General features: G+C 45.4%; 1 protein-coding gene across 2 annotated transcripts in view; it reads right to left on the reverse strand.

Moving 5' to 3' along the window:
* Window positions 1–20,400, reverse strand: part of GIGYF2 (GRB10 interacting GYF protein 2) — a 139,819-nt gene that overhangs the window by 24,333 nt on the left and 95,086 nt on the right. For both annotated transcript variants that reach the window (XM_082631244.1, XM_082631245.1), the window contains 6 exons: window positions 13,091–13,198; window positions 11,981–12,081; window positions 10,198–10,298; window positions 8,143–8,304; window positions 6,795–6,953; window positions 3,221–3,457 (listed from right to left, as the gene is read on the reverse strand). In XM_082631244.1, coding sequence (XP_082487370.1) covers window positions 3,221–3,457; window positions 6,795–6,953; window positions 8,143–8,304; window positions 10,198–10,298; window positions 11,981–12,081; window positions 13,091–13,198 — 868 coding nt within the window. The remainder of the gene's footprint in view (window positions 1–3,220; window positions 3,458–6,794; window positions 6,954–8,142; window positions 8,305–10,197; window positions 10,299–11,980; window positions 12,082–13,090; window positions 13,199–20,400) is intronic.

Genomic DNA, 20,400 nt, shown 5'->3' on the forward strand with positions numbered 1-20,400 from the left:
CCAAAAAAACCCTCAGTAATAAAAAGACAAAACAGTTTAAAAATAGGCAAAGGAGGGCTTCCCTGGTGGCGCAGTGGTTAAGAATCCGCCTGCCAATGCAGGGGACATGGGTTCAAGCCCTGGTCCGGGAAGTTCCCACATGCCACGGATCAAGCCCTGGTCCGGGAAGTTCCCACATGCCGCGGAGCAACTAAGCCCGTGCGCCGCAACTACTGAGCCTGCACTCTAGAGCCTGTGAGCCACAACTACGGAGGCCCGCATGCCTAGAGCCCGTGCTCTCAACAAGAGAAGCCAACATAATGAGAAGCCCACGCACTGCAACGAAGAGTAGCCCCCGCTCGCCGCAACTAGAGAAAGCACACACACACCCAGCAAGGAAGACCCAACGCAGCCAAAAATAAATAAATAAATAAATTTAAAAAAATAGGCAAAGGATTTAAATAGACATTTCTTCAAAGAAGATATACACATGGTCGATAAATACATAAAAAGATGCTCAACATCACAAGTCACCAGGGAAATGCAAACCAAAATCACAAGTTATCACTTCACACCTACTAGGATGGCTATAATCAAAAAGTCAGATAATATGGGTTGATGAGGATGTGGAGAAACTTGAACCCTCATACACTAAACGTAAAATGGTGCAGCCACTTTGGAAAACAGTCTGGCAGTTCCTCAAACCATTAAACACACTGTTATTATATGACCCAGGAATTACACTTCTAAATATGTGTGTGTGTGTGTGTGTGTGTGTGTGTGTGTATCCACATAAAACTTGTACATGAATATTTAAGGCAGCAGCAGTCATAAAAGCCAAAAGGTAGAAACAGCTCAAATGTCCATCAACTGATGAATGAATACACAGAATCTGGCATATCCACATAATGGAATATTATTCAGTTAAAAAAAGGGAGAAAAGTATTGATATATGTTACAAGTGAACCTTAAAACATTATGCTAAATGAAAGAAGCCAGTCACAAAAGGCCACATATTATATGATTCCACTGATCTGAAATGTCTAGAAATAGGCAAGACAGAATAAAGACAGAAAGTAGATTAGGGGTTACTTAGCCCTAAGTTAGGGAAAAATAGGGGCTGGGGTGTGACAGTTAGAGGGTTTGGGGGGTGGTAATGAAAATGTTCTAAAATCTATTTTGTTGATGGTTGCACCACTGAACTGTGTCCTTTAACAGATTGAATTGCATGGTATGTGAATTGTATCTAAATAAAGCCGTCTTAAAAAGCTTTTTTCTCACGAGAGCCTTCAGCAATTCCTCATAACCATCTCAAGCTCTTTACCTTCCATCAGAATGCTTATCCATAAAGTAGCTCTACAGTCTTCATGGGAGGATAGGAGGGCAAAACCAGACACACAAAGGACACGGACAAGTTAGGGATCTGGAAGTTACCCCTGCCTTTGTCTTCTCTCTCACCTCCATATTCTTATCAGTCACCACATCCTGTGATGTCGGGCCTCTTAAGGAAGTCTTTTGACAGCCTTTTTGAGGCCCTGGGGCCACAGACACATGGGTTCTAATACAGGGCTGTACTATCAACTCTCAGGTGGGCCCAAGGCAAGCGACTCGGTTTCTTAACATTTCTCCTCTTTGGTAAAACACAGGTATTAATACCTAAGCATTATAGGGGTGGTTGTGGAAAAAAAATGGAAAACTGTCAGTACGTGCCTGACACAAAGCAAGCACTCAGTTATTAGCAGCTTCTCCAACTCCTCCTTTCCAATTTTGCCACCACTAGGCTTAGATCAAACTTTTCTATTCCTTGCCTGGACTACTCCATCACCCCCTCTCAACTGGTGTACTGACCTCCAGTTTTGTTCAAGTCCATCTCCTATTTAGCTCTCAAAGTGACTTATTCCCTCCTGTAGATCTAGCAGTGTTATTTCCTAGCTGAAAATTCTTTTTACCACTCTAGGTCCTAATTTCTTCATAGAGTATATACAGCCCATGGTGATATGAACCCTGCCCACACTTATCTCATACCTCACTCTCCAGCAACTTCACTCTGCTCTCACAAACACCCTCTATTCCCCAAACTGTCTTTTTTTTTCTTTAAATTTAATTTTTCCCTCCCTTAATGACTCAGTTCAGAAGCTATCTTCTTTCAGGAAGCCTTCCCTAACTTCTCAGGTGGACAGTGGTTCTCACATATTAGTGAGCATCGGAATCCCTGGAGGGCTTATTCAAACAAGATCGCTGGGTCCCGTTCCTAAGAGGTTCTGATTCAGTGGGTCTGGGGTAGGGCCCAAGAAGGCGCATTCCTAACGAATTCCCAGGTGATCACGCCCTGAGAATTACTGCCTCATGCCCCCTCTCTCACTACACCCACGGCCCTGTATTCTAATTTTCTGTTCATGTCTTTATCCCATGAGCTCCCTGAAGACAGGGGACACTAAGCCTTATGGCTAGCCATACACCCCATGAGAAGTTATGCAGACTCTACCGTAAACCTGCTCCTCCCTCTCCAACTACTCAGAGTTCACCAACAGTCCCACTACTTTCCCGGTCACTGGAGGCTTGTACCATCTAAGAGCCATTCCGACTCCTGCCCCGTCCCTCAGATCCAGAGAACCACTAAGTCTCGCTGATGCTACTAGGCCAGTTCTCGTCCTCTGGCCCTGCTCATTCTTACCACCACCATCACACTCTCTTTGCTGGTCTCCCAGTCTCACTTTCTACTTGTTTGAAATAATGCTGTGAATCCTCCTAAAGCAACACTTTGCCCACATCACCTCAATCCAACTTTCCATAAACCCCCCCAGTCAGCTACGTCTCAAGGCCTGCGCGGCGGTTCCTATTTACACATCCGCATGTTTATGTTCCCTGCCCTCAGAAGCCTGTGAGCTCTCTGAGGACAGTTGCCTTGCCTCATTGATCCGTGTCTTAGCCGTGCTGCAATGATACGGAGCAGGCCCTCCAACGTTTAAATTTATGAACCACGCAGACGTACTTGGCTTTGCCTGCATCGCTGCTCCTGTCCTACCCTCTTGTATTCGTTCTTCCCCCGTCTGAATGCCTAGCACAAGGTACGATGCATCGTATTGTTTCCTTGATCAAAACACGAAGGCAGCAATATGTATCGTGAAACACGTGCGCTGTTTCACTGCTCCTGCGCTGCCAGCATCCACTTAACTAAAAACACAACGAACCGAACACCGCTGAGCAGCAGCTCCCACGGTTGGCCGGGTCTGGGCTTTACCTTCATCTGCGCCAGCTGCTGCTGCTGCTGCTGCTGCTGCAACCTGCGGAGAGCCTCCTGCTGCTGCTGCCTCTGGCGCAGTAACTCCTTCTGCCGCTGGAGCTCCAGCTCTTTCCTCTTCCGTTCCTCCTCCTCGTGCCGGACTCTGGCTGCCTCCTCTTCCATTCGCAGCCGGTTCTCCTCTAATCGACGCTGGGCTTCTTCTTCTTCCCGGGCCCATTTCGCAGCCTCCTCTTCCTTCCCAGAAGGAAAAGTAAATGACAGTAAGATTTAACTGGGTTTAAAAACAAAATCCGAATCACTTTTCAAGGCTTCAGTCAGAGGCATGCGTACAGGATAATTATCATGTTTAATGTATTTGCTAATTTCTACATAAAAGGAATGTCACTTTGAACATCTGTGTAAGTACTGATCTCTTAGAGATCACCACAAACTGCCGGCAACTCTCTTGGAAACTGTTCCAACATTGAGGCAGAGATAGCTTTTCAGGGTGCTGAGTGCAAAGAGCTGTCAGGACCTGCAAGAATACGGATTACCAGGAAAGCCTCAGCCAGTTCTGGACCCAAAGCAACTTCACAAAACCACTTAATTCCATCCCAGGTTCTCACCCGTTATGGCTCACAGACCCCTTGGAAGGTCTCTCCTTGACCCATCCTCTACCCCTCTACTACTTTCTGCAGTACCTTGGCTCATTTTCCTTCTGCTTCCCTCCCTCAAAACCATTCCATGTGCCCCATGGAATTTTCTTGGCCTTCTTCCATGCAGTCTGATTACTACACCTGCAATGCTCTAGAGCTCAGTGGTCCCCAACCTTTTTGGCACCAGGGACCATTTTCGTGGAAGATAATTTTTCCAAGGACTGGGGGTGGGGGTGAGGTGGCTTCGGGATGATTCAAGCTCATTACATTTATTGTGCACTTTATTTCTGTTATTATTATATCCACTCCACCTCAGATCATCAGGCATTAGATCCCGGGGGTTGGGGACCCCTGCCTAGCTTATCCAGACAGCACATTCCCCTCCATTCTCCAGAACTCAGGGCAGACACCAGCCACTCTACGAGTACGTCCCTAGCCTTCAGGAGGTAGACTTCCCCTCTGCCTTTTGATTATGCCCAACTATACCTTGTACTCCTCTCTCTGCTTGCTCTTAGCCCATCTGTGGCAGCAACTGTTACTACCTATCCAGCAAAAATTCCTTTCGGGTTGCTTCTTTGCAGACAGAACCTCCTGTCACATCAGAGGTTTAAAATGCCAGATTTTGCTTTTTAAGCTTCCAGTGTAAACGGGGACAGCCATGTGATCTGATTTAGGCCAAAGGGACGCTTCCAGAAAAGATATTCTTCCCAGACAAAAGGAAAGAAGCATGAGAGAAGGGCCACTCCCTTGCTGGGTACAGGGTATGGTATGATATCCAAAACTCCTAACCATGAGGCAGAAAATGTGAACTCAGAAGTCACTACAGGGCTTCCCTGGTGGCGCAGTGGTTGAGAGTCCGCCTGCCGATGCAGGGGACACGGGTTCGTGCCCCGGTCCGGGAAGATCCCACATGCCGCGAAGCGGCTGGGCCCGTGAGCCATGGCCGCTGAGCCTGCGCGTCCGGAGCCTGTGCTCTGCAACGGGAGAGGCCACAACAGTGAGAGGCCCGCGTACCACAAAAAAAAAAAAAAAAAAAAAAAAAGTCAATACACCAGGATTTCCCTGTTGTCCAGTGGTTAAGAATCTGCCTTCCAATGCAGGGGATGCGGTTTTGATCCCTGGTTGGGGACCTAAGATCCCACGTGCCGCTGGCAGCTAAGCCTGTGAGCTGCAACTACTGAGCCCACGCAGCACAACTAGAGAGAAGCCTGCGTGCTGGAACAAAGAGCCCGCGCACTGCAATGAAGATCCCACATGCCACAACTAAGACCCAATGCAGCCAAGAAAAAAAAAAAGGTCAACATACCAAGAAATGGTAGAGCAGAGTGTGCACCATGAGGTGGAAAAGTCAACACACCAGGAGATGACAGAGGAGAAGCATGCAAAGGACCTGGATCCTTAATGATATCACTGAGTCACTGAAATTCATGTTTAACTGCCTTATTTCCAAAGAACACCTTGACATGTGAGGCAATAACGTTATCTAATGTTTAAGCCATTTTTAGGTGAATATTTTGATTTTTCAGCTGAAAGCATCCAAAATGTGGCATTTATCTTTTGTAAAATCATCACCTACATAGCCTGTGAGCTTCTTGAGTACAGAAACAATTTCTTAAAAAGTTTTGGACTCTACCAGCAAACAATCATAACAACTGGCATATGGTATATTAACAAAATCTATTAACTGTTAAATGAATAAACCAAAGAATCTAACCTGGAAGTTATCTACCTCTAAAGAATTTAGATTTCTCAAAGAGTTTCAATCAAGAACTTCAGCAAAAGCAGGTAATCTCCAGCTTCGTGTCAATCCAACCAACAAACAAAAACCTACACCCCTAAGTGAGGACTGCTGTACGTGGTGACTTCCTTCCGAAGAGTACAGTAAGGGGGAAAAAGAGTAACTTCACAGTGGAGACACCTGACAAGTACTACTGCAGCCAGGTGATCCATGTCAACATCAGTAACCATAAATCGTGTCGGTAATATGTACCCTTGGTATGTGATGAAAATGGTACTTAACTTCTGTGATCTGCTTCTGAAACACCCGTAACTCCAGTCTGATTGTGAGAAAAACTTCAAACAAACTCCGATAGAGGGTTACCCTACAATACACTGACCAGTATTCCTTAAAACTGCCAAAGTCATCAAAGACAAGGGAAGTCTGAGAAACTGTCACAGCCAAGAACAAGCTAAGGAGACATGACAACTAAATGCAATATTCTGGATAAGATCCTGGAACAGAAAAGGGACACTGGGGGAAAGCTGAAGAAATGTTAATAAACTATGGTCTTTAGTTAATAATAATACATCAGTATTGATTTATTAATGTGTCAATATTGGTTTATCATAACAAATGTACCATACTAATGTAAAATAATAATAGGGGAAACTGCACTATCATCCCAATTTTTCTGAAAATCTCCAACTGTTCTAAAAAGAAAATCTACTAATAAAAAAAATCTACCTCTGTTCTTAAACATTAAAATGAAATGCTTTAGGGGTTCTGGCTGCCTGTAACAGCAGAATGGTATGGTTACAGTAGAGTCAGATAATGGTCATCGCTGCCATCAACTTATGGATATACTAAGCAGCAAGGAACCGTGCACTCTAAATAAAAGTGTGAACCGGGGAGTACCCTAAGGCAAAAAGTTGTCAACCTCCAGATCTCACGTTTGGTTTTTTAAGAGCAGGCCTTCTTCAATTTTTCTCTGGTGCCCTGGTTTTTTGTTTGTTTTGATTCCTTGACATTTCATTCAGCTTTTATAATTACATGTGGGATGGTTATCACAAAAGTAATAAGAGTCAGTCAGATCTCTTTGGGTAATTTGCAGCAACCTGAAAAAGTTTTAGATAGGCTCTCCTAATAGCCTAATACTTTCTTAATCACTAATTCCTAGCTTCAAAGAAGCAATGAGAAGAGCAAACCATCTGATCACCTGCTTGCGTAACAATTCTTCCTGCTTCCGCCTTTCTTCCTCTTCTCTTCTCCTTTCCTCCAGTCTTCTAAGAGCTTCTTCTTGCTGCTGTCTTTCTTCCTCTTCTCGTTGTCGCCGTAATGCAATTTCCTGCTCCCTCTGGCGTCGCAGAGCCTCCTCCTAAATTAAAAAAAAAAAGTGTGTGTGTGTGTGTGTGTGTGCGCACACGTGCGTGCACCTCAATTAATATATTACATCATAATTTGGAAAGAAACAGGCTATGTGCTGCTAAGATCCTGTTAACGGTATATATAAAAAGTATCTAACCAGGATCTAGGGCAAGAAGTATATATGTGAGCTGGGGAGTAGGTATATTAAGAGTTAAAATAATTTGTATTTAAAATATTAATAGTTAAATAGCACTACGTGCAAAGTCCATCCTGGTTTCTACATTAGCTACATCATTTCCTGATTAACACTAAAAAGGACGCAGGCTTTGGTTTCTCTGTTGCTACCATCAGTCCCTATTTTTTTAATCAAATGAGAACCTAAGGCATAGAGAAGTCAAACCAACACAGCCACCAAAAATGCCTGGTGAGGTAGAGAAGTTTTCCAGTCAAAAGTATTGAATAAAGCCATGTGTCTCAGAACATGTTCCCAGAACTAAAGTCCCACGGATATTAGATACACAGAAAAGGGTCCCACTGTCAAAATAACTTAGGAAGAAATAATGAGCAACACAGAATTACACAGATTTCTTTACTGCAGTACTTCTTGAAGTCTTTACGTTGCTAATGTAGAGTGTGACTCTAATACCAGTAGGTCTAATCTAACCTCAGCATGGACATGGATGCCTTTTTTCAGAGTTCTTCTTAGGGCAAAAAACAAGAAGGAAATGTGAAGCAAAGGTTAGACACTGGGGCTGTTACAGAGTGGATTCTTTCAAATGGAATCTTTAAAACTCCTGGTAGAAAAATGGTCCAAGCACGTAATAGAGAATTTCCAAAAAAGAAATACGAGTGGCCACAAAACATGAAAAACATTCAGTGTCACTGGTTATAAATACTTCAGGACTTAATTACTTCTGAAATCTAACTGGTTTATAAAACCCCAGGAAACAGGTAAAAGCAACCAACTCAGTGAGTTACTAGGACTGAAGAATACCCCTCCAGTGGGTGTTGGTGGATAACAGACATTTTTCCTAAAGGGCAGTGAGTCTCCTAAAATTCTAATCCCAATCCTGCTAACTCCGGTGCCTCAGGGAAGCCTTCTCCGGGAGAACTATAACCTGTGAAACGACGGGAGTGAGCAAGATATCCCGCAGGCCCTCCTTCAGTGCTAGTCGCACGCGCAGAGTTCTCAGACATACCTGTTTCCTGCGGGCAAGCTCTTCTTCCTCTCGCCTCTTCCTTTCTTCCTCCTGCTGTCTCCGAAGAATTTCCTCCTGTTGTCTCCGGAGTTCTTCTTGCCTCTTTCGATCCTCCTCTTCCCGTTTTGCCCTCATTTCTGCCTCTCTTCTCTCCTGCTCCAGCTGTGGTTACACAAGGGTGCTCTTAGACACTTGAGGCCAAGCACGGGAACACTCCAACATCACTGACCAGTACTGTTAGGAGCTGGTCAGTGCAGACGCTGGAAGGTGGAGACACTACCATTCACTCAGTTACGTGTAGTTCAAGTGGCTGATGAAAGCAGCTCTGTGAGAGCTCTAAGCTCTGCTATGTCACAGTAAGCAGAAAGTTGTATGCTCTTCTAAGCTGGATGCACTCACCCCTACTTCTACCTGTCTCTTCGCTCCATACTACTACTGCAAACCTCCTGTATGTGGGAGAGTGGCCTGTGTTGAGAGTAAGGTCAGAATTCTCTTGGGATGGCATTTCTTTGTTCATCCCTACAAAGGATTTTCTGATTGAAGACCTAACAATGTGTCTAACAAGGTTTCAACCGCAATGTTGTTGAAAAATTCCAGAAATTCTTTAAAGTCTGAAGACCAACCACTTAACAAACTCTATCATGTATAATTCCAAAATACCAGTCAAATCCAGCCCCTAATCTCCAGTCCTATTGCCACACATATAATTCAGGCCTTTACTTTCTCATCCACATTCCTAATAGTCTCTTACCTGGTTTCCCAGCATCCTATTTTGCCCAGAGTCCCCAGTTCAACATCCAACCTCCACCAAAAAAATCACTCCCAGGCTTACATTTAATACCATCCTTCACCTTGACAATAAATCCTAAGTCTTTAACGTGACACGGGTAAGGATCCTCCTGAGTGGCCTGCCTCATCTTCTTTAATCTCTCTCATCATTTATTCCTCAGACACACCAGCTCTAGACTGGACCAAATTATTTAACTGTTTCCTGTGCCAGGATGTTCTCATACACTTCTAGCCTTTACAGGTCTTGTTTCCTCCAACTGAAGTTTAATTTTCACCTCCTTCTACTCTGTCAACCCAAAACCCTTCAACTGAGCTAAATCCTACTACCCTTCAAGTGAAATCAGCTCAGGTATTACCATCCATCCGAAGTGTCACCCAATTCCTGATCCCCACCTCTCCTGCTAGGTAGCTGGCCCATGTGCTTCCTTGTGTTACTTGCCTGTGTCATCATCTTCCCAACGCCCCCAACACACACACACACACACACACACACACACACACACAGAATGCACACTTTCATCATCTATGTGTTCCCAGCACAAGGCACTACAGAACAAGAACAAACTCAAGAATTGTTTGAATTATGGTCTGTCACTCATATGGAGACAGATCCTGACTCTGAACTCATTTCATATTCTGGGCACTCTAAGGATACTGTCACTACCTCGGGATAAGAATGCACTAAACATAAAATAGGAACAAGATTCTCTCGGAGGCATGAGAACCCAGAAATCATTTCAGTAACACTAGGTGTTCACAGACAACCTCTTCTGACAAGTACTAAAACCAAAATTCAAGATTCCTAGCTCCTCCAGAAGATGTGAATAGAACACAGAACGTAACATTCATGTTGAGCTTCTCAGCTGCATGTCTTAGGCACGAGGAGGCATAAACACCACCGTAAAGACTCAACGTGGGAACTCGAGCCTCAGACCAAGGGTCTTATAATAAGCTATGTGGTGGATATTTTCTTATGATCTTACAAGCATTTATACCATGAATAACGTAACATACCACCATGATCATTAATGTGTCGACAAACCAATCTTAATTGATTTAAACTTGTTACTTTAAATTGTTGTGAGGTCTTTTTGGGGAGAAGGCGGCACAATAATGACAGAGTATGAATGTGTTTAAACCAGCTACGTAGCCGTGAACTAAAAGGAAACATGTATAAGTAGCTAGAGAAATAGAGACATCAATAAACAAACGTCTATGACCTGCAGTTGGAAAGCATGCACTGCTATGGAAGAATGAGTTTCAGACCTTTGCAGCTTTGGCCTTCTCCATCTGCTGAAGCTGTTCAAGGGCAGGTCCTGGAGTTGTGGTGTCAAGGGGAAGATCCCATACACTACCACCTTCCCAAACTATAAGATATGAGGGGAAAAAAGTGAGGCATATCAGAGCTTACATACATGGCTAAATATCCAGAAGCAAATGAAAAAAGCTGTTTCCCTGTCCCTGAATGAGCTCCATCACCTATATCTGTTCTGCTTCTAAGTAGACTGAACTACCAGTGGGCTCTAGTTTATATCTATACCCTTCAACACATCTAGAAGAAAGTACCAGGCGTTTATTGGGAACTAATTTCATCCTCAAAAAAACCCATATCTGTTCATATCCCCATTTTTACAGATGAACAAGCTAATAAGGGTCAGAGGTAGTTTTGTAACATTCCCAAGGACACATGGCAAGCACATGGCCATGCCAGGACTGAAATCCCAGTGTATATAGATCCCAAAGCCAATGGTATTTCCAGTAGCCACACAACTTCTTACTGCATACGAAGTGGAGAGCGGGGTTAAGAGAGGTATGGCTGTAGAACTAGAGAGAACTCAGTGGTTGCACAATATTGTGAATGTATTAAATGCCACTAAATTGTTCATCTTAAAATGGTTAATTTTATGTTACGTGAATTGCATTTCAATGAGAGAGAGAGAGAGAGAGAGAAGTACAGCTGGAGCTGGGAGCACTCTGGAAAGGCTAGGCAGGTCTCACAAATGACACTGGGTCCTGCTGACCTGAAAGGCAGCACAGGGTCTGATATCAAAGTAAATGAACAGATAGACTTCTGAGCCTGTTTTCCTATTGCCTGTAAGGTTTGCTGACACCACTTTTCAGCATTCTCTATTTCCTACATTCCTATTATAGTCTATTTATGGGCTATAAATTATTGTCTGCATAAAACCAATGGACTGTTTGTAAAGGACCTTAATTGCATCATACCTGAAGAGAGAAAATATTTAATAAGGTATTTATAGTTTTTTAAAAAGTGAAGACTATTTTAACATCCTAACAACTATAAATGACTCCCAAGAAAAAATAAGGTACATACAGCATGGGAAGTTGAGTTGATAAGAGATAATAATCAGTCCTTCTCCTGCCATAATCCCCAGGGTCAATGTTAGCAAGAGAACTATGACATGAATGGCTCAAAGGCTCAAAGAAAACTCCATCAGTGCCCATGGTCCTTACCTCTTGTAAGGACTATCCATGGTTCAAACTACCCACACCTCTGCATGGGTCAGACCTTAACAAACAAAGCGTTGCACCAATATCAAAATGTTTAAAAAATCCCAGCCCTAAATTTTCTAATTTGATGCAAAAAGATGAGTGAATGAGGTAAGGGTAACCTTTTCTGTTCCCAAAATTTCTGGGTACCTGCAGTGTTAAACTACTCATCAACCCTCGACTCAAAAGAATAGATCATCATTACTTATGTTTTTAACTTACACTTTTTCTCACTCTGGTGAAGAAAATAAAAACAATTCAAAAGACTTTTCTACAGTGATTAGAACAACATAAAAAAAGAGAGGCTGACTCAAGTTCAAGAAATCTATCTACTAAGTAATTTCTAGCAGCTCCTTAACAGCTATTTTCAATAGCTGGGGTCTATTTAAAACAAAACAAAACAAAACAAAAAACTCACTTTTTATTAATATCCAATACAAAACACGTCAAAAAACTGATATATTTTTTAAAAACTGAATTATAAGTTATACGAGTCTAAATCCTGGGAGCTATACTAAAGGCCAATCTAAGGTTTTACCTGTAGGCTGTGAGGCTGTTGGCTGGAGTTCCCAGATAGAACCAGTATCTGGCACTGACACAGACCTAGTTACTGAGGGAATGACGTTCTGATCAGATATTCTGCAAAAGGGAAATTAGAAAATTAACTTGTTCTTGTCATCCACGAAAATAAAGAGGTATTTCCAGATTATTTGTAGGTTTCTGAGGTTATTTGGCCAGAAAACTTCATTGTTTTAACTAAAACATAACACTACCAAAACATTTAGGAAAGGAAAAAGGATAGAGGCAAGGTAATCACACTTCTGGACCCTCGAGCTATTAGCAAATTTTGATTTCCAAACAATGGATATGCCTACTATCTTTTAAAAAATCCAGAATATCTCAATAAGAGTCACAGAGGCAGCATGTTATCATGAAAAAACTCACAGACTTTATGTCAAAAGGTCTGCCTTTTAATTCTGTCTCTGAAGTGTTCTGTGTATTATGTCAACCAAGTCCTTTAGCCACTCTGAGTCCTAGTTTGCCCATCTTTAAAATGGAGACCTGAACATCTAACCTGCCTACCTGCAGAATGGGTTATGGCTCAAAAGAGAAATATAAAAGGTTCTGGTTAAACTGGACAGTAAAGTTTTTAACAGCAGTGACTGACACCTCTGCAGGAGGCGTGCAGGAGACGTACCACCTTGCCCATCTCCTTGTGGGAGACACAACACATACTACCCTGAATGTTAACTTGAAACAGCAGGAGTTTAAGACTTTTAGCATAATTTCCTTTTCCTTAGACCTACCTTAATGGCTTTGGGGTCTGGGAAATTATAACCCTGTGTGGCACTGTTAACATCTTTCTTGAGACATCACAGGTAAAAATGAGATTAAACTTCTCGACTACATTTTTTTGTTGTTGCTGATTCCATGAGACTACACTGCTTTTCAAGCGTTCTTAGTATTCTTTGGTTATTATTCAAAATTTATCCTCTGAGTAAAAAGACCAAATAAATGCTTTACTTAATTATTATTTTTTTAAAAAACTATATTCTATTTTTACACACAACACACAAAAAATTTCCTTTCCTCTCTTTCTTTAAAACATACACACACAATGTGACACATCATGGAAACGACCACCAACCTCATCTTCAGCGCCTGGAACTGTTGGAGAAGAAGTGCCAACTGTTGCTGCTGCTGGGAAGACAGTGCTGCTTTCTGCTGTTGAGCCAGAACTTGTGCATATTGTTGTCTTCAAAAAGTAAAATACAGTATAACCTGTCTATCCACATTTAGTTCACTTTACTGAGACATTAAAAGACAAAGTTCAGGCCCCCCCAACGAAAAACACCATTAGAAAGAGCTAACAAATATATTTTTACAATTCATAATAGTCACACAAACAGTTCTGTACTTTATTCTAGAAAAAACTGAACTAACAGATGGCATGCCTCTGAGTGAAAAGAGAACAGAAAAAAAATAAAATAATGAAATGCCCAAAACGGGAAAGTTCCCTTAAGATGATAGTAACCTTTTATCAGAAAATAAGTGAGAAATAAAACAGATTCAAACGAACAGCTATTTCCACATGAAGAACTCTTTGCAAAAATAAAATCACTTGTATAAATATCCTCAAATTTATACGTTTTAGCTTGGAAAATTTTAGGTCAGATTTTTTTTCACTAGATCAGAGGTGGACAAATTTTTTTCTGTAAAGAGCCAGACAGTAAATATTTCGGGCTTTGCAGGACATTCACAACTACTCAATTCTGCCTCTGTGGTGCAAAAGTGGCCATAGATAATACACAAACAAATGGGTATGACTCTGTTCCAATAAAACTCTGCTTATGAAAACAGGTAGCCAGCCAGTTTGCCAACCTCTGCACCAGATGATAGCAAATCTTACTTCTTCTATGAAAGGGGCCCCCAACCTAAGTGACCACCATCGTTCCACACCACTACTAATAGAAGAAACTTTTACTTCTTTCCTGCCCCCTCATCTATTTTTTTCTCTGCAGCGTTCAAAGTTGAGCCATTTAGAAGACACTTAGTTCTTAAAATGTTTGATTCTTGCTTTAGGAGCTAAAGATCTTGCAAAATTATAGTTACATGTCATCTTCTACAAACTTCTGGTGTTTAAGAAACGAGGTAAGACCAAACTTACACTGTATAGTGGTAACATGCCACCGGCTGGATTTGAGAACTGAAGTGTCCTATCTAGTGTCCTGCTGTACGCGGTGAACTGTGGCAGCGGATTACACCTCAAGGCCCTCTTGGTGCTGCAGTGCACCCAACCGCGTTACTGCAAACTTAGACTGTATAGTGGTAACATGCCACCAGCTGGATTTGAGGACTGAAGTGTCCTATCTAGTGTTCTGCTGTACACGGTGAACTGTGGGAGCGGATTACACCTCAAGGCCCTCTTGGTGCTGCAGTGCACCCAACCGCGTTACTGCAAACTTAGACTGTATAGTGGTAACATGCCACCAGCTGGATTTGAGGACTGAAGTGTCCTATCTAGTGTCCTGCTGTACACGGTGAACTGTGGGAGCGGATTACACCTCAAGGCCCTCTTGGTGCTGCAGTGCACCCAACCGCGTTACTGCAAACTTAGACTGTATAGTGGTAACATGCCACCAGCTGGATTTGATGACTGAAGTGTCCTAGCTAGTGTTCTGCTGTACGCGGTGAACTGTGGGAGCGGATTACACCTCAAGGCCCTCTTGGTGCTGCAGTGCACCCCACCGCGTTACTGCAAACTTAGACTGTATAGTGGTAACATGCCACTGGCTGGATTTGAGGACTGAAGTGTCCTATCTAGTGTCCTGCTGTACACGGTGAACTGTGGGAGCAGATTACACCTCAAGGCCCTCTCGGTGCTGCAGTGCACCCAACCGCGTTACTGCAAACTTAGACTGTATAGTGGTAACATGCCACCAGCTGGATTTGATGACTGAAGTGTCCTATCTAGTGTCCTGCTGTACACGGTGAACTGTGGGAGCGGATTACACCTGAAGGCCCTCTTGGTGCTGCAGTGCACCCCACCGCGTTACTGCAAACTTAGACTGTAGAGTGGTAACATGCCACCAGCTGGATTTGATGACTGAAGTGTCCTATCTAGTGTCCTGCTGTACGCGGTGAACTGTGGGAGCGGATTACACCTCAAGGCCCTCTCGGTGCTGCAGTGCACCCAACCGCGTTACTGCAAACTTAGACTGTAGAGTGGTAACATGCCACCAGCTGGATTTGAGGACTGAAGTGTCCTATGTAGTGTCCTGCTGTACACGGTGAACTGTGGGAGCAGATTACACCTCAAGGCCCTCTTGGTGCTGTAGTGCACCCCACCGCGTTACTGCAAACTTAGACTGTATAGTGGTAACATGCCACCAGCTGGATTTGATGACCGAAGTGTCCTATGTAGTGTCCTGCTGTACACGGTGAACTGTGGGAGCGGATTACACCTCAAGGCCCTCTTGGTGCTGCAGTGCACCCAACCGCGTTACTGCAAACTTAGACTGTATAGTGGTAACATGCCACCAGCTGGATTTGAGGACTGAAGTGTCCTATGTAGTGTCCTGCTGTACACGGTGAACTGTGGGAGCGGATTACACCTCAAGGCCCTCTTGGTGCTGCAGTGCACCCAACCGCGTTACTGCAAACTTAGACTGTATAGTGGTAACATGCCACCAGCTGGATTTGAGGACTGAAGTGTCCTATGTAGTGTCCTGCTGTACACGGTGAACTGTGGGAGCGGATTACACCTGAAGGCCCTCTTGGTGCTGCAGTGCACCCAACCGCGTTACTGCAAACTTAGACTGTAGAGTGGTAACATGCCACCAGCTGGATTTGATGACCGAAGTGTCCTATCTAGTGTCCTGCTGTACACGGTGAACTGTGGGAGCGGATTACACCTCAAGGCCCTCTTGGTGCTGCAGTGCACCCCACTGCGTTACTGCAAACTTAGACTGTATAGTGGTAACATGCCACCAGCTGGATTTGATGACCGAAGTGTCCTATCTAGTGTCCTGCTGTACACGGTGAACTGTGTGAGCGGATTACACCTCAAGGCCCTCTTGGTGCTGCAGTGCACCCAACCGCGTTACTGCAAACTTAGACTGTAGAGTGGTAACATGCCACCAGCTGGATTTGAGGACTGAAGTGTCCTATGTAGTGTCCTGCTGTACACGGTGAACTGTGGGAGCAGATTACACCTCACGGCCCTCTTGGTGCTGCAGTGTACCCCACCGCGTTACTGCAAACTTAGACTGTATAGTGGTAACATGCCACAGCTGGATTTGAGGACTGAAGTGTCCTATCTAGTGTCCTGCTGTACGCGGTGAACTGTGGGAGCGGATTACACCTCAAGGCCCTCTTGGTGCTGCAGTGCACCCAACCGCGTTACTGCAAACTTAGACTGTATAGTGGTAACATGCCACCAGCTGGATTTGATGACTGAAGTGTCCTATCTAGTGTTCTGCTGTACGCGGTGAACTGTGGGAGCGGATTACACCTCAAGGCCCTCTCGGTGCTGCAGTGCACCCCACCGCGTTACTGCAAACTTAGACTGTATAGTGGTAACATGCCACTGGCTGGATTTGAGGACTGAAGTGTCCTATCTAGTGTCCTGCTGTACACGGTGAACTGTGGGAGCGGATTACACCTCAAGGCCCTCTTGGTGCTGCAGTGCACCCAACCGCGTTACTGCAAACTTAGACTGTAGAGTGGTAACATGCCACCAGCTGGATTTGAGGACTGAAGTGTCCTATCTAGTGTCCTGCTGTACGCGGTGAACTGTGGGAGCGGATTACACCTCAAGGCCCTCTTGGTGCTGCAGTGCACCCCACCGCGTTACTGCAAACTTAGACTGTATAGTGGCAACATGCCACCAGCTGGATTTGAGGACTGAAGTGTCCTATCTAGTGTTCTGCTGTACACGGTGAACTGTGGGAGCGGATTACACCTCAAGGCCCTCTTGGTGCTGCAGTGCACCCCACCGCGTTACTGCAAACTTAGACTGTATAGTGGTAACATGCCACCAGCTGGATTTGATGACCGAAGTGCCCTATCTAGTGTCCTGCTGTACACGGTGAACTGTGGGAGCGGATTACACCTCAAGGCCCTCTTGGTGCTGCAGTGCACCCAACCGCGTTACTGCAAACTTAGACTGTAGAGTGGTAACATGCCACCAGCTGGATTTGAGGACTGAAGTGTCCTATCTAGTGTCCTGCTGTAACGGTGAACTGTGGGAGCGGATTACACCTCAAGGCCCTCTTGGTGCTGCAGTGCACCCAACCGCGTTACTGCAAACTTAGACTGTAGAGTGGTAACATGCCACCAGCTGGATTTGAGGACTGAAGTGTCCTATCTAGTGTCCTGCTGTACACGGTGAACTGTGGGAGCGGATTACACCTGAAGGCCCTCTTGGTGCTGCAGTGCACCCCACCGCGTTACTGCAAACTTAGACAGTATAGTGGTAACATGCCACCAGCTGGATTTGATGACTGAAGTGTCCTAGCTAGTGTTCTGCTGTACGCGGTGAACTGTGGGAGCAGATTACACCTCAAGGCCCTCTTGGTGCTGCAGTGCACCCAACCGCGTTACTGCAAACTTAGACTGTAGAGTGGTAACATGCCACCAGCTGGATTTGAGGACTGAAGTGTCCTATCTAGTGTCCTGCTGTACACGGTGAACTGTGGGAGCGGATTACACCTGAAGGCCCTCTTGGTGCTGCAGTGCACCCAACCGCGTTACTGCAAACTTAGACTGTATAGTGGTAACATGCCACCGGCTGGATTTGAGGACTGAAGTGTCCTATGTAGTGTCCTGCTGTACGCGGTGAACTGTGGGAGCGGATTACACCTCAAGGCCCTCTTGGTGCTGCAGTGCACCCAACCGCGTTACTGCAAACTTAGACTGTAGAGTGGTAACATGCCACCAGCTGGATTTGAGGACTGAAGTGTCCTATCTAGTGTCCTGCTGTATGCGGTGAACTGTGGGAGCGGATTACACCTCAAGGCCCTCTTGGTGCTGCAGTGCACCCAACCGCGTTACTGCAAACTTAGACTGTAGAGTGGTAACATGCCACCAGCTGGATTTGAGGACTGAAGTGTCCTATCTAGTGTCCTGCTGTACACGGTGAACTGTGGGAGCGGATTACACCTGAAGGCCCTCTTGGTGCTGTAGTGCACCCAACCGCGTTACTGCAAACTTAGACTGTAGAGTGGTAACATGCCACCAGCTGGATTTGAGGACTGAAGTGTCCTATCTAGTGTCCTGCTGTACACGGTGAACTGTGGGAGCGGATTACACCTGAAGGCCCTCTTGGTGCTGTAGTGCACCCAACCGCGTTACTGCAAACTTAGACTGTAGAGTGGTAACATGCCACCAGCTGGATTTGAGGACTGAAGTGTCCTATCTAGTGTCCTGCTGTACGCGGTGAACTGTGGGAGCGGATTACACCTCAAGGCCCTCTTGGTGCTGCAGTGCACCCAACCGCGTTACTGCAAACTTAGACTGTATAGTGGTAACATGCCACCAGCTGGATTTGAGGACTGAAGTGTCCTATCTAGTGTCCTGCTGTACACGGTGAACTGTGGGAGCGGATTACACCTCAAGGCCCTCTTGGTGCTGCAGTGCACCCAACCGCGTTACTGCAAACTTAGACTGTAGAGTGGTAACATGCCACCAGCTGGATTTGAGGACTGAAGTGTCCTATCTAGTGTCCTGCTGTACACGGTGAACTGTGGGAGCAGATTACACCTCAAGGCCCTCTTGGTGCTGCAGTGCACCCCACCGCGTTACTGCAAACTTAGACTGTAGAGTGGTAACATGCCACTAGCTGGATTTGAGGACTGAAGTGTCCTATCTAGTGTCCTGCTGTACACGGTGAACTGTGGCAGCGGATTACACCTCAAGGCCCTCTTGGGGCTGCAGTGCACCCCACCGCGTTACTGCAAACTTAGACTGTATAGTGGTAACAAGCCACTAGCTGGATTTGATGACCGAAGTGTCCTATCTAGTGTCCTGCTGTACACGGTGAACTGTGGGAGCGGATTACACCTCAAGGCCCTCTTGGTGCTGCAGTGCACCCAACCGCGTTACTGCAAACTTAGACTGTAGAGTGGTAACATGCCACCGGCTGGATTTGAGGACTGAAGTGTCCTATCTAGTGTCCTGCTGTACGCGGTGAACTGTGGCAGCGGATTACACCTCAAGGCCCTCTTGGTGCTGCAGTGCACCCCACCGCGTTACTGCAAACTTAGACTGTATAGTGGTAACATGCCACTGGCTGGATTTGAGGACTGAAGTGTCCTATCTAGTGTCCTGCTGTACACGGTGAACTGTGGGAGCAGATTACACCTCACGGCCCTCTTGGTGCTGCAGTGTACCCCACCGCGTTACTGCAAACTTAGACTGTATAGTGGTAACATGCCACAGCTGGATTTGAGGACTGAAGTGTCCTATCTAGTGTCCTGCTGTACGCGGTGAACTGTGGGAGCGGATTACACCTCAAGGCCCTCTTGGTGCTGCAGTGCACCCAACCGCGTTACTGCAAAGTTAGACTGTATAGTGGTAACATGCCACCAGCTGGATTTGATGACTGAAGTGTCCTAGCTAGTGTTCTGCTGTACACGGTGAACTGTGGGAGCGGATTACACCTCAAGGCCCTCTTGGTGCTGCAGTGCACCCAACCGCGTTACTGCAAACTTAGACTGTAGAGTGGTAACATGCCACCAGCTGGATTTGAGGACTGAAGTGTCCTAGTTAGTGTTCTGCTGTACGCGGTGAACTGTGGGAGCAGATTACACCTCAAGGCCCTCTTGGTGCTGCAGTGCACCCAACCGCGTTACTGCAAACTTAGACTGTAGAGTGGTAACATGCCACCAGCTGGATTTGAGGACTGAAGTGTCCTATGTAGTGTCCTGCTGTACACGGTGAACTGAGAGAGCGGATTACACCTCACGGCCCTCTCGGTGCTGCAGTGCACCCCACCGCGTTACTGCAAACTTAGACTGTATAGTGGTAACATGCCACCAGCTGGATTTGATGACCGAAGTGTCCTATCTAGTGTCCTGCTGTACACGGTGAACTGTGGGAGCGGATTACACCTCAAGGCCCTCTTGGTGCTGCAGTGCACCCAACCGCGTTACTGCAAACTTAGACTGTATAGTGGTAACATGCCACCAGCTGGATTTGATGACCGAAGTGTCCTATGTAGTGTCCTGCTGTACACGGTGAACTGTGGCAGCGGATTACACCTCAAGGCCCTCTTGGTGCTGCAGTGCACCCAACCGCGTTACTGCAAACTTAGACTGTATAGTGGTAACATGCCACCAGCTGGATTTGATGACCGAAGTGTCCTATCTAGTGTTCTGCTGTACGTGGTGAACTGTGGGAGCGGATTACACCTCAAGGCCCTCTTGGTGCTGCAGTGCGCCCCACCGCGTTACTGCA

The sequence above is a fragment of the Mesoplodon mirus genome (assembly GCF_964341445.2).
Source record: "Mesoplodon mirus genome assembly, chromosome: 8".
Taxonomy (NCBI): Eukaryota; Metazoa; Chordata; class Mammalia; order Artiodactyla; family Ziphiidae; genus Mesoplodon; species Mesoplodon mirus.